This window comes from Solanum stenotomum, chromosome 11 (genome assembly GCF_019186545.1).
Source record: "Solanum stenotomum isolate F172 chromosome 11, ASM1918654v1, whole genome shotgun sequence".
Lineage (NCBI taxonomy): Eukaryota > Viridiplantae > Streptophyta > Magnoliopsida > Solanales > Solanaceae > Solanum > Solanum stenotomum.
In genome coordinates, this window is record NC_064292.1 from 55798741 (window position 1) to 55815882 (window position 17142).

The 17142-nt window shown below is 32.0% G+C and overlaps 4 protein-coding genes across 4 annotated transcripts in view; 1 reads left to right on the plus strand and 3 right to left on the minus strand.

The window, feature by feature from the left end:
* Nucleotides 1-7327: 7327 nt before the first annotated feature.
* Nucleotides 7328-8556, minus strand: LOC125846097 (uncharacterized). Its single transcript, XM_049525548.1, has 2 exons — nt 8412-8556; nt 7328-8097 (listed from the first exon to the last, which is right to left on the minus strand). Exons 1-2 carry the CDS (start codon nt 8554-8556, stop codon nt 7328-7330), a joined length of 915 nt encoding a protein of 304 aa, XP_049381505.1.
* A 3071-nt stretch (nt 8557-11627) lies between these two features.
* Nucleotides 11628-12086, minus strand: LOC125844966 (auxin-responsive protein SAUR21-like). Its single transcript, XM_049524332.1, has one exon. The coding sequence runs from the start codon at nt 11984-11986 to the stop codon at nt 11714-11716; it is 273 nt and encodes a 90-aa protein (XP_049380289.1). The 5' UTR covers nt 11987-12086; the 3' UTR covers nt 11628-11713.
* Nucleotides 12087-12984: 898 nt separating this feature from the next.
* Nucleotides 12985-13986, plus strand: LOC125846098 (PHD finger protein MALE MEIOCYTE DEATH 1-like). Its single transcript, XM_049525549.1, has one exon. It carries the CDS (start codon nt 12985-12987, stop codon nt 13984-13986), a length of 1002 nt encoding a protein of 333 aa, XP_049381506.1.
* Nucleotides 13987-14852: 866 nt separating this feature from the next.
* LOC125846099 (cyclin-dependent kinase G-2-like) overlaps nt 14853-17142 on the minus strand; it is a 6747-nt gene continuing 4457 nt past the window's right edge. Inside the window, exon 3 of the mRNA XM_049525550.1 lies at nt 14853-14898. Within this exon, the coding sequence (XP_049381507.1) occupies nt 14853-14898 (46 nt within the window). The remainder of the gene's footprint in view (nt 14899-17142) is intronic.

Here is a 17142-nt window from a genome sequence, read left to right on the forward strand (position 1 = left end):
TTCTAAATATTCATTCTTTTTTTTTCTTAGAAGGTCTTTATTGAAATGCTCTTGTTTTTTCAAATATTTTGATTTGTAGATGTGTCAAATTTGATTTGGAAAGCTAAATAAGAGGTCAACGTACATTTTTTGGGATATTCAAAAATTGGTATATCATCAGGTTCTTATCAACAAATTTAAATATTGTTTGGATATTCACTTTCTTTATTCTGTAGTAATGATCGAAACATATGCATTTTATAATTAATTGAATTAAGCTTTTCTACAGTTATAATTTTTTTAATTTTTTTTTAAAATTTTGTAAGACTTTTTGAATATTTATATTTATAAGGTTCTCAGTTAATACAAAATAAAATTTTTGCGTGTGCAGTATAAACATTGGATCGTATGTTTGCATCGGATGATTTAGTTATTCTATTTAATCATACAATTTGGTATCTTAATCCTTTTATTTATTTTATATTATATTATGTGCAACTTATTTTTTCATCGATCTTTTAATTTGATATTATATTTCACCCATCAAGTTATTTGAATAATCAAAATTTTAGAGTAAATATAGAAGCTATACTCATAATTTAGTTTAGAGTACACCGGATTTTCACATCTGATGCAGGTTGTGAAAATAAAAATATTTCATCACATTATATTTTTGGGTTCATATATGTATATTGATCACAAGGAAGCATTTACGTGCAAATTATAATTTAGGTAGATAAATACATCTCAAATCTAATATAAAAGTTGTGTGAAATGTTCTACGAAAAAACACATTTAAAAAAAATATTGTATTCTTTAACATCATAAAGTAACATATACGCATATATCATATAAAGCAACTATTATAAATAGTAGTTAACCATGTATTCAAGGAAAACTAGAATCTGTAATAGCTACTTAAAAGGCCCCTCTGAGGGTCATACTGTTGTTCCAACCGTTCCCCTTTGCCTTAATATTATATATTTATCCATGTTTGATTAAAAAAAAAACTATTATAAATAGTATCAAAACTTCGTTAATTTATATTTCAACTCAATAAATATTATATTCATTTTGAATACAAGTGTAAGGGGATTAAAATATAAAATTAATATTCATCATCCGTAGAAACTTGTATTTTTGATGTACTTCAATTTCTATTTTTAACATCTAACATATAAGTTGAAGTTGTATTTTCTACACCAACTAATAGGGATATATGTGCACAGAATTAGTTTAAGAAAACGAACATACCTTGATGAAGTTATTGTTCATTTTTTTAGGGATATACATGCATCGAACTAGTTTAAGAAAAAGAACATACCTTGACAAAATTGTTATTGTTCATTTTTTTAAAGAAATCTTGATGTTCGCTTATTACTCTTGCAGAGTTTTGATTTTGTAGTATTTGATTACGAACTTCTCTGATTTATTCTGTTTTTTTTTTCCTTTTTTGTATGCGTCGTTATTTTGAATGAGGCGGGTAGGCCTTTAATAGTATCGAGGAAGAAAGAGAACAATATAGGTGAAAAAAAAATCAAGACCCCAAGCATGGATAACAATAAAGCCTCGGCTGATAAGGATAACAATGAAGCCTCGGCTGATAAGGATAACAATGAAGCCTCGACTGATAAGGATGACAATGAAGACTCAAAGTGAAACAACGATAAGTTGGAACAAAAAGAGAACATTCTAGGTGGAAAAAAATCAACACGCATGGATAACAATGAAGCCTCGACTGATAAGGATAGCAATGAAGACTCGTTTGATAAGGATAGCAAGGAATTGAAGATCGACTCAGCTCGACTGATAAGGATTGCAATGAAGCCTCGTTTGATAAGTCGAAGAATGATGCAAGGCATAATGAGCAGAAACATTTGTCCTTCGTAGTCTCTAGATTTGCCTGGTTTGAGCAGAAACATTGTCCTTCGTAGTCTCTAGATTTGCAAAGCAGTGACATGCTTAAACATTTCCTTTAATTTTTGCGAGGTTTGCTCTCTAGATTTGCGGGAATATAAAGCCGAAGAATGATCGGCATAATGAGCAGAAACATTCTTCTTCATAGTCATTAGATTTGCAAAGCAGTGACATGTTTAAACATTCCCTTTATATCAAATCATCATATTATTATTAAAAGTGGGAAGCATCAAAGTGCAAAGTTGAATTACCTTTTTACGCCTACACTAAATTAAAATGTTGTAAAGTATTTATATTAATTAATTATTAACTACTAATCCAACACAAAAGTTAATTTTTTACTCATTAGTTATGAGTTACACCTCCTCCAATATGGCTTTTAAGCATTTTCAGTTTTCTAAGCATCAAGATATTTTTCAGTTTTCTAGACGTATATTTAATTAAATTAAGAGAAAACATTAAATCCCTCCTGAACTTGGGAGCAAAACTTACTTTGACACTTCAACTTTACGGGTAATTATTTACCCCCCTAATCTCTTTTCAAGTGAAATAAAATACACCCAAATAGGTGACATGGCAAGTCAAAAAGATAACAACGCGTTTATGTCAAAAATTAAAGAGAAAAAAAAATAAGTGAGCCCCAATCATTTTCTTTTTAGCCAATAATCTTTCTTTTCTTCATCTTCTTTATACCCTACCACCCCCAACCTTTAGTACCACCAACCCCAGCCCCACCTCCCGCCCCTTCATCTTCCTCACACCCAATCCACCCCTCCTGCCCTCGACCACCACTTGCACCACTCTTTTCTTCTTTTTCAAGTCCCCACTCCCACCCTCTTTCTTTCTCTTCGAACCTCGGTGCCTCACACTTTTCTTCTTCTTCTTCTTTGTTGAACTTTCCATCTTTTATCTCCTTCTTCAAGACGCCTCCATCCCACCCTCATTTCCTTTCTATCAGTAAAACCCAAAGAATGTGATGAACAAGAAAAAATAGAAAAGCCATCGATTTGTTCTTGCTTCAAATTAAAATTAGTATTTATGGCAAGATTTGAATGTGATGAACTTGAAGCTCTTTTTAATGAAAATTTACAAATTTTTCATCTCAAATTAAATTTTGTCGTTATTATTTATTTTATTTTGATTATGTGTCTTAAAAATTGAATGTGTTTTTGTGGGAATGGTTTTGAGATTTTGAATCTCTTTCAACTGAAAATTTGTTCTTATTTAAGACTATTTTTCTTATAATCATGGATTAATTCTTATTTTTGAGATTGTTTTTACTTTCTAAAATTGTGAATAAATAAAATGTAACATCTTGCAATTTGAAATAAATAGGAAGAAGCCAATAATTGGAAATGGTCATTTTTGGAAAATTTAAAATCTGGAAATTTACTAAGTTAGGAAAAAGTGAGTTTTTGGTCAACTTCAAACGACCATAACTTCTAGCTCAGGATGAGTTAGGAGCACTTCCAGATATGGTAGGAAAGCTCTTGGAATGATATTTCCGAACGCCGCCGAGTTTGTATGAGTGAGTTATTCCCTTTGGAAGTTGGGCTGTTGGAATAAGGAAAGTTCAATCCGGATTTTAGAAGGGCATTATGGACTTTTCCATACCCCATGACTTAATTTCGTTTTTTGGTAATTAATTGGGGTCTAAACTGATAGGATTCAGTTTACACTTTTACAATATTGAGTTAGGGTTTTAGAGAAGAGAAAAGAAGAGGAGAAAAGAGGAGAAGGAGCAAGAATCGCTAAGATCTTCAAGAATTGCTTGTGGATTTCATCGGGGGTGATCCCTACAAGGTATGTGAGATCACATAGCGTTGGGTTAGTTCACCCACGCGCCAATCATGATTTATTTCAGCGAATTTAAGTTCTTGAAAGCTTAGAAATTGAGTTCTTGATGGGTTTGTTGAAGTTCTATTAAATTCTTGATTCGTTGAAATTGTTGAGGAGTTGTTTGATCCAAATCCATGATTTTAGGTTTGATTTTGAGTAGAATCTGATGTACTTTGAACATATAATTGCTTCTAAGTGTTTGGGGAAAAGACCCAAGGAGTTTAGAGGGCTTAGAGCTGGAAAACGAAGAAGAAATTTCATCGATCGAAATTTGACACTGTCTCCGCATCGCAGAGCTAGTCCCCAGATTTGGGAAAAGTCGTTTCGCGTCACGGATCGTTTTGCCTCAAAAGTTATTTTCGAAACCAAAATTTAAATGCTTCTCCGCATCGCGGACCCACCCTCGAATTTTGATATTTTGATCTTTTCTCATGTTTAGCTATCTAAAATCATTCCTAAACATCATGAGATCTTTCCTATCACAAATCCTAATCCTTGAATCCATAATTCAATTCAAGGAAAGTTAAGAGTCAAGTCAAGAAGTCAAGAGTTAAGTCAAGAGAAGTTCTTAAAGTTTTCAAAAGTCTTTCACACACATTTTAACTTTATTTTAAGACTTAAAGTTCAAGTTAAGTAAAGAGCAAAGATTTGAAGTTCATTTCTTCAAAGAAGTATATGGGAACTAAGTATTCCCAAGAAGTTTAAAAATGTTTTCACATTTTGAGAAAGAAAGGAAACATCGATTACAAGAGAGCTTTTAAGCTAAGTTTTTGAGTAATTATCTCAAACCAAAGAAAGAGTTTTGTTTTTACAAACATATGAGCTAAAATATATTTTTGAAGTAGTATTGAGCACCGATATGGGGACGAGTTTGAGTTCAAATAACTCACGTCTCCATAAACCATGTAGCCATCATGGGTAGTAAAAGATCATACTTTTTAGATGGCTCCTTAAGATGTTTTTAGCATATGCTAGTGGATACACTAAGTTAAGTAGTTCTATATGACGGCAAAGTATATGACAGTTCTAGCAGCGTGGGCAAGACGTTGTATCACCACTTAGGCTCATAGTGGTGGTTGGCAGTTAGAGAATCTCCCATAGAAACTATATTACTTTCTTATATGAGTAAAATTGAGTTTGTTATTGCATTTTCTTTAACGAACTAAGTTGTTTTCAACTATTTTATAAGCTTTATATATATTGCATGTGCTTTATTGCTTTATATTTGAGTTAAGTTATTCAGAAGTTGGGAAGAGCCAATGTAAGTGTTTCTTCAGATTCCTTTCAAGCCTATATCCTTTTTTAGCATTCCAACTCGCATACTCGTACATTTAATGTACTGATGCCAGTTGGTCTGCATCTTATTATGATGTAGACGCAGGTAACCAGGATCAGCATCCAGCCCCTCGTTGATCTAGTTGAGCACTCAAAGTCTGTTGGTGAGCCTCCTTGCATTTCGGAGGAGTACTATTTTTTACTTCGCTTTTAGTATTTCATTGTTAGGATGATCGGGGGTCTTGTCCTAACATCCCTCTTTGTTTTAGAGGCTTCATAGACAGTCAAACATTTAGTAGTTCAGTTGTCTTTACATTTTCATCTTATATGCTAAGACTTGAGTTACCATTTTGACCAAGTTGAGTGTTGACTTTTAAACATTTTAAGTTATTTTGTTAAACCATTGAGTAAGTGCATTTGATCATTGTAATAATGCTTAGAGTTTTCCGTTGAGTAAGTAAGTAAGGGTTCGCTTGGGACCATCAATGGTTCTCGAGTGCCAGCCACGTCCAGGGTGTAGGCTCGGGGAGTGACATAAAAAGAAACAAAAAAGAATTAAAGATCAAATTTTAAATAATGTTTAATGCGATGCTGATGTGGCAATGACGTGGCGCTGATGTGGCAATGATGTGGCGCTGATGTATCATGACATGGAGCGTGTGAAATGCACTTGCCATTGTGAGACTGGTAGTATAATATTAGGGTGTATTTTAATTCACTTGAAAAGAGATTAGGGGGGTAAATAATTACCCGTAAAGTTAAAGTGCTAAAGTAAGTTTTGCAGCCAAGTTCAGGAGGGATTTTATGTATTTTCTCTTAAATTAAATTGAATGGTACAACAGATGCATGTAATCTCTTTAGTTAGGAATATGAATAACTAACTTCATAAAATTTATATATATTGTAATCTATTATCATTTCTTTACTTATTTTTATCCTCTCTATGTAGTTCTCGATATTTTTTGTATTTGTTTTCTTTAATATATATCTTTTTCTTGATTTGTTTTTGCTAATTATTAATTCTTATTTATTTTTCTTCTGTTTCAGGTTTTTACCTTCCGATTTTGAATTCTTCACTTCTCATTCACATCATCAGATAAGCAATAGGTACGATGTTCGTTTCACAAAAATATAATGTAATCTGTAGGAAAGTTGTGATATGTATGACATTTTTTAGAAGGATAAATGATATAGACTTTAGATTCATAAAAAAATATTATTTCTTTGAGTGGATACTTTTTTGAAGATGTACACTCAATATTTTTAAATAAGATATTTTAAATATTTCAACCATTTATATCAAGTTTCTTATTCGTGAGTATAGATCGATTATATTATATTCCGTAATATGATTATATTTAACTAATTTAATTAATATTTACCTGTCAAATTTACATATGAAAGGACTCATAATCTTGAATCAAACAAAGAAAATTGTACGTGCTATTGGATTTTTATATATCGATTAAATTTTCTAATGACACTAATTATTAACTATCTCTATCACAAATAAACACTATTTTAAGTGTATCCCTTGAAATTGACAATGATACATTATCCACCTTACATAAACATATATATGTTGATTAGTATTTGTACAACATGAAATACGACTTTTATTCGACAACAACTTCTTGATATGCTTGTGTCAATAAAAAGGAGATTACAGTTTCTTACACAAGATACAAACTTTAAGATGTGTGAAACACTTGCAAACATAATCAACGTTACTTATGTCACATATAAACTATTTGTTGTTGAAATATTTAAAAAATAATAATAAGGGAAATGTTGTACCAAGTATAAGATATATTTAGAACTATATAAGAAAAATATCACATATATCAATTCAATTGATTGTGCATAACTAGAAATACTTATACTCCCTCTGTCCCAATTTATATGACTTACTTTCCTTTTTAGTCTGTCCAAAAAAGAATGATACATTTCTATATTAAGTAACAATTTAACAATAAAATGTTTATTTTACCTTAATGAAATGATTTATAGCCATACAAATTTCTATCATTCATTTTGAACCTCAAGTTTTAAAAGTCTTCCTTTCATTCTTAAACTCTGTGCCGAGTCAAACTACCTCACATAAAATGAGATGGAGGGAGTAGTTCTCTTTCAAAATTTAGTTAATATTAATTACTTGCAAATTTTAGTAGCATCTATATCATTTAATTTTTTGTACTAATTAACACAAGACACACGTGCCTAGAGACTAGTAAATAAATAACAATGAGTCATGAGCTTGAAATTCTAAACTTGTTGAATTCAATTCAATTACATCAGCGGTATTAAAAACAAGTTCTCATGGTGTTGGCAAGTCATAGCGGCAAATAGGGCAATAATGGCTCGTGTCCAACCAGGTTATAATACAATCTCCATGAAACATATGAGAGCAAGGCATACAAACGATCTTTCCACCCTCCTTCTTGGGCACAAGTTGTTCAAGACAGATGACACAATCAATAACCTTCAAACCTTGATCATCATCAATCTCCATTCTCTCAGGCAACGCCATTATTGATGTCTTACTAGCAGGTACCATACCCCCACTCAATCGCCACGGTACTCTCCCATCCAAAACATATTCCAATTTCAAAGTCATATCAACAAAAATCTGACAATTAGTACCACGACCCTTTTTCAATCCATCTCCAATAATTTTATCCATATAAAATATCATTCGTTTGATGAGATAGTCATCACAAACCTCATAATAGTCACCCCAATCGGTGAGATGTTCTTTAAGAATACTGAAAAACACGTCGTGTGACGTGTATTGAGAAGGGCATAGTTTGAGTTCAAATGATCTTGTCTCAAATTCATGAAATTCATCCAAATATATGAGTTTTGAAGGTTGATTTACAGGTGATTTACGCCAAGCGTCTTGTTGAGCAAAAAGGTTATACTGAAGGACTATATTAGGTAAACCACTCCTAATATTACCACCATTACTATTATTATAGTTATACCATCTTAATTCTGGTCGAAAAAAGAAGGCTGTTTTAGTGGCGAAGTGGTGACGCCTTTCTCCGAAATTAACCATTGAAATTGAAATTGAATTTCTTAACCCCTCTTATATAGAGGTAGAGGTGAGAAGAGAAGCAAATCCAACTCAAATTAGGTTTTGCAGACCTACTCAAATTCGGATATGTAATATAACCATAAAAAGAATATTAGGGTTTCCATAAACGGATGAATAATTACCAAAAATATTACTCCGTGAAAAATAAAAAAAATAGGAAACAATAAAACTTTTAAGCATATAATAAATGAAAAGTTTATTATTTTGTTCCTTATTAGATTTTATTATTATTTTTACCTTTAATATTTCTCTTCTTGTTTCTTCTTTAGCTCGAGACGATGTTGAACCCTATTGACCATTATACTCGAATCCTCATACGATTCTTGAACTATCTCCACTTGAAAATTAAAACATGTTGAAGGACCACACATTGAGAGTGCAGCTTGGTCATAAGCTAAAGCAGCTTCTTCAGCAAGTATTAAACGTTCCAAGCCAAACCCTAATTCCATTTCTCGTTGAATCCCTACTTTCAGCTGCATATTTTCCCATGGACGTTATCAAACTCCAATGTATTGTTTTCCCTTTTGTGTATTTTTTAGATGTTTAATATTATTATTATTATTATTCTTGAAAGTAGTAATCTCTTCTTCATCTTTGATTTTGATTTCTTCATAGGAACTTGTTAGTGAAAAACTTACAAGATAACAAAAATACAAGATTACAACTGAAAATGAAATGAAGAAATAAAAATAGTCACACTTTCTCTTAATTGAATCACTTTGTTCGTATAATGATAACTCTAGTATTGCTTAATTGAACCGACATTAGCTTTTCAATGGATTGGTCATATACTTGTATTTGTGTCTAACGGGATACGTACGTCGTCAAAAAAAATATTACTTTCAAACCGAATAAACCAGAAAAACTAAACCAAACCGAACCAAAACCGACAATAACCAAACCGATGGTTACTTATTTCGTTTGGTTTTAGAAATTTAAAAAACCGACTAAATTGGTTTGATTTTGATTTTAATCAATAACCGATCCAAGCCGAACCACACCCCTAACTATAGAAATGCTTAAATTAATTATAAAATGCATAGGTCTCGATCATTATTACAAAATAAAGAAAGTGAGTATCTAAACAATGCTTAAATTTGACTATAAGAACCGGATGATATATTGATTCCTGAACATCTCAAAAAACGTACCTTGCCCACTTTGTTAGCTTTCCAAATCAAATCTGGCATATCTACAAATCAAAATAATTTGAAAGCAAAAATATTTCAATAAAGATCTTATAAGAAACAAAAAAAGAATGAATGTTTAGAATAATATCATACAATGATTACAAAATATGTTCAAAGTTCTATCATTGAAAGGAAAGAAACGGAGAATTCACCTCATCATTGCTTTCACTGAGAAGAGAATAATGATTAACAAAATACGTAAAGAATGGTATTTAGATAAATATGATAAGATAAATAAAAGGATAATAAAGGAAAATGGAGATTGTAAAGCAAAGAAAAATAAATTTGGTAAGAAAATTTTTGCCCAAAAATAAAGAGGATAAAACAATTGTGTCATAGCATAATAATTAATATAAATTAGTATAAATTGCTTTCTTTTTTTCTACTTGTACTTTAAAACGTTATTTAATTTAATACACCATTTAGGTTAATTAAATGTAAATCATGAGAGGAAAAAAAAAAGAATAAATGAAAAAAATAGAATATGAAAAGGCACAAAAATTAATTAGTAGTGTAATTTTCAGAGATTAATTCACATTACACAAAAAAATAAAGAAAGAAGTGACACAAAAATTAATTAGCAGTATAATTATTCAAAAATCAATACACACTTAAAATCATTTTAATTATAAATTATGAAGATAAAGAAAAGGTTAATAAGAGAAATTGAGAGTTTGGATGAAAATCAGGACATGAAATTTTCTTCAACAATGCAGAGTAGAGATGGAAAAAAAACAATGATCAGTACCAAGAAAATTCCTTCATGTTGTTGTTCAGCCTCTTCTTTGTAGCAAGAAAATTGAAACCTAAATGTCATGAAAATAGAAAAAAAATAATATATGGCGTTTGGTGTAAACAAGTGCGGTATAGGTAAGGTAAAGTCTACTCAGTCCTTATTCGTGGGAGGATTTTTTCAAAGTAAATATGCTTGACTAATAGGTCAACATTTTGTTCTTTTTGTAGTTTACTCTATTCAGACAAGTGCATAATGAAATAAAAAAAATTGTAGTTTTGGAGACTTTGCAATGCAAATAACTTAGAAATATTGGAACGGACAACGTATACATATACAATTGTTGTTCTACTAGAATTCAAAAGCATCCACAAAACAGTAAAAGTTGTCAGGTTTTCAACCAAATTACCCCAGAGACATAGAAGCAAAAAATAAATCCGGAGGAAATAAGACAAACTAAATATCTAAACTATCTTAGATTTTGTTCGGATAGATATTTGAGAGTTGAATATTGCCCCCCCATAAAAGTCCTGAGCGAGTAAAAACTTGGAATATGTACTCTAGTTGTATCAAGATTTCTCCATCTTTCCAAGTTAGGATTGGTATATATCTACAAAAATGGATAAAATCCCTATATTGATCAATACAAATGCGATCCTTAGTCCAAGATTCAGCTACTCCATAGACAAACATAGACAATTCCCCAATTCTACTAGTGTCATACACGAGGGTTGAGATATCCCCAACTCTTCTTGCGTCAAATACGCGAATTTCTCCATTTCTCATAAACTCCAAAAGTATAAACCTCCAATTCTGATATTTCAGAACGAACCCCAAACTTTCTAGTCACTGATTTGACTAATTTATACTGTCCAGAGACATCACTAAAGCAAAATCCATAAACAACACGACAAACACTTTTCTCTAGTTTGGGCCATTTAAAGTTGAAATACTCGCCCAAAAGAAGATTACTAATGTAAACTGAAGTATTTATATCATACATATTAGTCATCACCAATGAATCCAATACATGAACCAATTATTCTCAATAGATAGGTCTTTTAGAGCGGCGATAAGAAAAATCATAACAATTTTCAAGTTCAAGAAGCTGATTCATCAATTATTAATTGTTATTCAAAAGTAAGACTTTTTGAAAGTTTGACCAAACACAATTATAACGAGTTAGAGGTTAAGCGAGATCATAAATTTTGAAATTAGGCATAATACATAAATAGATATTCTAACTTGACCTTAATTGACAAGTAAGTTTCTTAACTTTGAAAATGCACATCTAAACACATTGACTTTGGTCTCAACTAACAACTAAACACTCCAACTTGTCCCCATTGTATCTCATGGACACATGACGTGTGCCACGCAAATTTCAGAGGTGTCTAGATGATTGTTTGTAAGTCGGTTTCCGATAGACCCTTTGCAGGTATAGAGAGTCAGTTTCTGATAGACCCTTGGTTCAACAAAAGCAAGTTGTGCAAAATAAGGCTATATCCATTTAACAGGAGGTTGATCAATTTAACTCAACTTTACAAACAAACAAAAAACCCTGTTTACTACTTCTATACAAAATGGTTAAGGAAAAACAAGGAATTCTTTCTGTCTTTCTCATTTCTAATCCTATTCCTTTACAAAATTTCATGGGCAACAGAATTTGCGCCATGTTACTACTCATAATTTTCTCAATCGGGAAGTAAGATCAATGAACACGTCTTCCTTGCAAGGTTTTGTGAGACCACCCATTGGATGATCAAAGCCAAACTCTTCTTCAGCTTGAGCTAAAAAGTCTTGAAATAAAGGCTGGCTCAGGTATGATATTGGCACGACAAACCTCTTCTTCTGGCTCTCTCCTACATATACTGCACAATGCCCTTTTGGAACACCTGTTGAAGATCTCCTTAGGATTCGATTAGCTTGAATAAATGGAGTCACTTTGATACCCATTATCTCAAGAGATATGTATTTCTAAATGATGAAGTATAAACAACAAGAACTTTGAGTATTACACAAAAAATGAAAAGTCTTTTGAATGCCAGGATACTTGTGTTTTGCTGAAATGTTTGGGTATTATATATATATAAGTCTATGACAAGTTTCATATCTTAATGTTTGGTGGTTAAGAGCAATTGGTGGCCACTGGTGAAGCCTCAGAGACAATGGCACATGAACTTTCACATGGTTTTGCTTACTCTGTTACTGTCAAAGTATTCAACACCATAAATTTGTTGAAGAGCAACACTAGCTAGGCCCTACTACTTCTCATGATTTGAAACAGAAGAAGAAACTCTTAAATTTACATCCACAAGAAAGGATGAAGTTTCGGAATTGGTTCAGGACCACCTTATTTAGAGGTTAGGTGACAGAGAATGACCAGATAAGGATAGCAACAGAAATACCACGAGAGAAACAAAGATAACATGATGCGAAATATCACATGGCATTGCCTTCTAAATCTTTGACAAGCACTTATGATCCATGGCATTTTGACTAGGCATAGAATTTTAAGAAACAAATTTGAAACTTATGATCCAAAACAAGCCATAAATATTTATGTGACGGTGCCAAGAGTTCATCGGGCTAAAAAGGACTCACTAAATCATTAACTAATCACTAACTAATACTAAAAGAACCGTCTTTTCTGTATATTTTCCCACTTCTCGTCCCAAAAGGAGAAGTTTAAAGTAAAATTATTTCTAACTATAACAATCCGTCCTTTTCCATAAACATACCAAAAGGGAACCACACAAACTAGGACAGAGGAAGTGTAAATAAAAAAAATCCCTAAAATTTCAACAAAATACAGATAAAAAGATCACTAAAAAATTTCAACAGATACTCTCTCGGTTTCAATTTATTTATCTTACTTATCTTTTTAGTACGTTTAAAACAATACACCTTTCCTTTCTCGACAACTCTTTAAATCTAGATTTGGAAGTTGTGGGATGAGTAGGCAAGAGGCGCGGGATGCTGCTCGTCTCCACATTGGCGATACAGGATTGATTGACTATGTGCTGAAATCAACGAACAATGTGATTATTGGAGGCTATGTAGTTCGACGTGCAGTGAACCGAGCCACGAGGGTGTTGGAGTACACGATTCAGGAACTTCGGAATTGTGATCAGCCTGAACAAGAAAAGCTCCCCGAGCCATTTCAGGACTATGCTGTTAATCCTGGAGCTGATGCGTACACTGATGTTTTATGCTTGTATAATAATCTTCTTCTGAGCTTCGCGGAATCTGATGAGTTAAGCCTGGCTGTTAGGATAGTATCAGACAGCAAGCAATTTTTGAAGGAATGGCCATTTCGTGATGATCCAGATGACAGCTTGTTGAGGTTCATTTGTTGCATTTTGCCAAATTCTAATGGTTTGGAAGCTGTATTTTCAAAGGGATATCCCCCAGGAGAGGTGGTTGAAGTTCCGCTACACTCAACAATTGGTGATCTAAAGATAGCAGTTGAGTCTGCAATGAGGGACACTTACTGCATTATAGACAATTTGATGATAACAGATATTGCAGGGATGGAGCAACTGGAAGATTATGAAGTGCTCTTTGGCATCGTCCAGTCTGGCTCAGAACTTTGGGTGAGGGGTTTCGGGTTGGATTTGGACAGTGAGTTGAAAAATGAAGGAGGGTCTGATAACTGGACAGTGAACTGTAGGTGTGGTGCTCGGGATGATGATGGTGAAAGGATGGTTTCATGTGATATATGTGAGATATGGCAGCATACTCGCTGCTGTGGCATCGAAGATTCTGAGGTTGTGCCACCATTGTTTGTCTGTGAGGCTTGCTGCACTTCACTTGCACCACCAAGAGCACAGAACAGCTTTGAGTTTGGTCATTATGGGACTGCTGCAGCACTAGTGCCTTGTGCTTCTCACTTTGGCATGGACCTGATATACAGAACTTTTAGGGGCAGATCACTGATGTCAGGATTTGTATAGACATCAAAAGGATAATCAATCATGTTCTAGTAGTCATATATTTGTGCAGTTTCTCTGTATTCTTTTCCATTGTAACTCGATTATTTCAAAGACAAACACAATAAGCAATGATGATCCATATATTCTGCGCGTTCCCCTGCTTCTTTACAACTTCCCTTTCAGAACTTATTGTTCATGTATCTATTTGATTTACTTGTATGATGACTACAACAGTTAAAATAATAGCATCGAAAATTTAGTAGTGAAGATAAAAGATGATAAGTTTCTTCCTTTCTTCTCTTTAATCAACTAGGCCTACTTTGTATTTCTCAGCAATGCCAATAATTTGAGACCATTAAATAAACAATGGCTGGTAAGAAGCAAAGCCATGTTCTGCTCTCTTCTTTGTCATGTAGATAGGTGACCTTTAGATTTCCATCTCGGCATCAACTCATCGATTCTTGTGGATTTTGTGTCAAATAAAAGTGGGGCCTAATGTCGCTCTTCTACAAATATATTGTCTGAATACTTGATAATAATAGAGTAAGCAAAACCATGTGAAGCTTCATGTGCCAATATCTCTCACCAGTGGCCACCAAATCCTCTTCACCATTAAACTTGGATATGAAATTTACAACTAACTTTGTATATATACACATACATAGAATGTTTTTTTATGCAAAACACAAGTCTCAATTTCTGTGTATTTCTCAAAATCCTTCTTTTTTTTAAGTCACTCATTTAAAGCTTTTCAAACTCCGGAGGTGTTCCAAAAGGGCATTGTGCAGTATATGTAGGAGAGAACCAGAAGAAGAGATTCGTCGTGCCAATATCTTACTTGAACCAGCCTTTATTTCAAGACTTTTTAACTCAAGCTGAATGAAGCTTTAAGGTTTTGTACCAAACATCTTAACATTTTGCCATTTTATGTATCTGCAAGTTTTAAGTTTTCAACTGTTAATGAATTTTATAGAATAATATAAAATAAGAATGTGGAGGAAACTAGTCTGATCCATAATGAATTGTAGCTGCACTAGTGTGGAGGAGACTAGTGCAAGTTAAAATGACATTTATAAACACTAAAAGAATCATTCGAATCGCAAAGAAAAAAAGATACTACTTTCATTTCAATTTGTTTCTCTGATTTTAACTTGGCATGGAGTTTAAGAAAAGATGTTGTAGTCATCATACAAGTACATTGAACAATAAGTTCTGAAAGGGAAGTTGTAAAGAAGCAGGGGGACGCGCAGAATATATGGATCATCATTGCTTATTGTGTTTGTCTTTGAAAGAATGAGTTGCAATAGAAAAGAATACAGAGAAACTGCACAAATATATGAGTAGTAGAACATTATTGATTGATTATCCTTTTGATGTCTATACAAATATTGACATCAGTGATCTGCCCCTAAAAGTTCAGTATATCATCAGGTCCATGCCAAAGTGAGAAGCACAAGACACTAGTGTGCTGCAGAGTTAATCACTGAAATTTTGACCCTGGCTACTTTTGGTGGAGCTTTCAGAGTTTCCAGCGTTTATATCAGCAACTACGCTCTATTTCAGAATTGTCATGTAACTGCTTGATTGGAGTACTAACTGCAGTACTTAGAAGATCTTCTAAGTGGGAAACTCCTAACCCCAAAGTTGGATTACCATTTTGCCCTTCACTTAAATATTTTTTCTATGTTTTAAAATATAAAAAATGTAAAAGTATATTCTAATAAATAATTAGATAATAAACTTTAAAGTAATAAAGATATAATGGAAGATAAAAAGTCATTCAAATAAATGAAGTCCAAACATTTCAAAACATCTCTTATTTAATTTTAAGTTAAAGAATTTGAAGAGTTTCCATTGATAAAATTATATACATGATTTTTCCCACAAAATACATTTTTTTGCTGTCTTCTCATTTTGGGTGACAATAGCATGTGAGTTGATTTATCTCACAAAATTATACTTCTAATTTTTCATGCTTCTCTTGAACAATAAATTTTAGTTATATATGTATATAGATAGAACTCATATTACAGGTTTTGTTTCATTCTTTAATCGAAATTTTATGTTTTTAACGCATGAGAAATAATTCTAGAGAGTTTTTCGTTTGGACAAAAAATCTGCTCAACATTCATGAGGTAAAACAAACCTATTTGTGTGAGAAAGAATATGTATGTTGTTTCGTTAATTTATTGACAGTAGTTTCTTGAAGAATATAGATATCTGGACTAGAATATTAGTCATTTCAGTGTATTCGATGAATTCTTCAAGAAGGTTAAAGGCGGCATAGACATTTATTTGTTGTTTGGTAAGTATTATTTTTCATTTCAATGTTGCATATTTTTACTTAGTTCATTGTTTGTTACATAAAAAAATTTTGGTTGAAAGAAGGTAAATTGACTAATTTTTCTTGAATAATGGCAATCAAAAAGAAAACAAATTTTTCATTTACATGTGTGATGTACAAATCTTCTTTTAAAGATTATGTTTGTTATAACAAGTTGATTATCCTGTAGTAATTGAATTAATGTCGGTGTTTATGATATATGTCAATGTATGCATAATACTACTGCATTATGTAATTCTTCTACACTCTAGGTTATGGGATAAGATAATTGAATAACTCATGTAATTAGTTTTTTTCTCATAATTAAATCTACAAAAATTAGCTTGCATTATACTTAATATGTTTTTTTTTAGAATTTATAAATGGTTTACTATTTGTATGACAGTAAAATCATGGTGTGATTTGTAAATAAATACCCCTAATAACGGAAAGAAGAGGAAGCGTTGAAGAGAAAAATGTATTGCTAAATATTATTGTATTCTGCAACTTTATGTTTTTTATTGGTTAAATTTAGAACTTATTATTTCATTTATTCTATCTAGAAAAAATGTCTTTGGATGAAAAATCTAATTGATTCAAAGACTTGTCAATTAATGAACTTAAGAAAACTTAAAATGCATCATTTTAAGGAGTATATACTCTTTTTAATTTTAAAACATAAAACAATATTACTAATAATCTTTATATTTTTTTTTAAAATGTGTGTTGATTGATATAGGTACGCTAGCGGAGGGTGAACCCAGAAATTATTATTATTATTATTATTATTATTATTATTATTATTATTATTATTATTATTATTATTATTATTATTATTATTATTATTATTATTA

What these genes read in the sequence shown, in the direction of transcription:
- LOC125846098 (XM_049525549.1), top strand. Translation starts at nt 12,985, where the DNA reads ATGAGTAGGCAAGAGGCGCGGGATGCTGCTCGTCTCCACATTGGCGAT.
- LOC125844966 (XM_049524332.1), bottom strand. Translation starts at nt 11,986, where the DNA reads ATGGGTATCAAAGTGACTCCATTTATTCAAGCTAATCGAATCCTAAGG.
- LOC125846097 (XM_049525548.1), bottom strand. Translation starts at nt 8,556, where the DNA reads ATGGAATTAGGGTTTGGCTTGGAACGTTTAATACTTGCTGAAGAAGCT. An exon ending in AGAATCGTATGAGGATTCGA is followed by an intron (nt 8,098 to 8,411) that starts GTATAATGGTCA and finishes CCTCTATATAAG; the next exon opens with AGGGGTTAAGAAATTCAATT.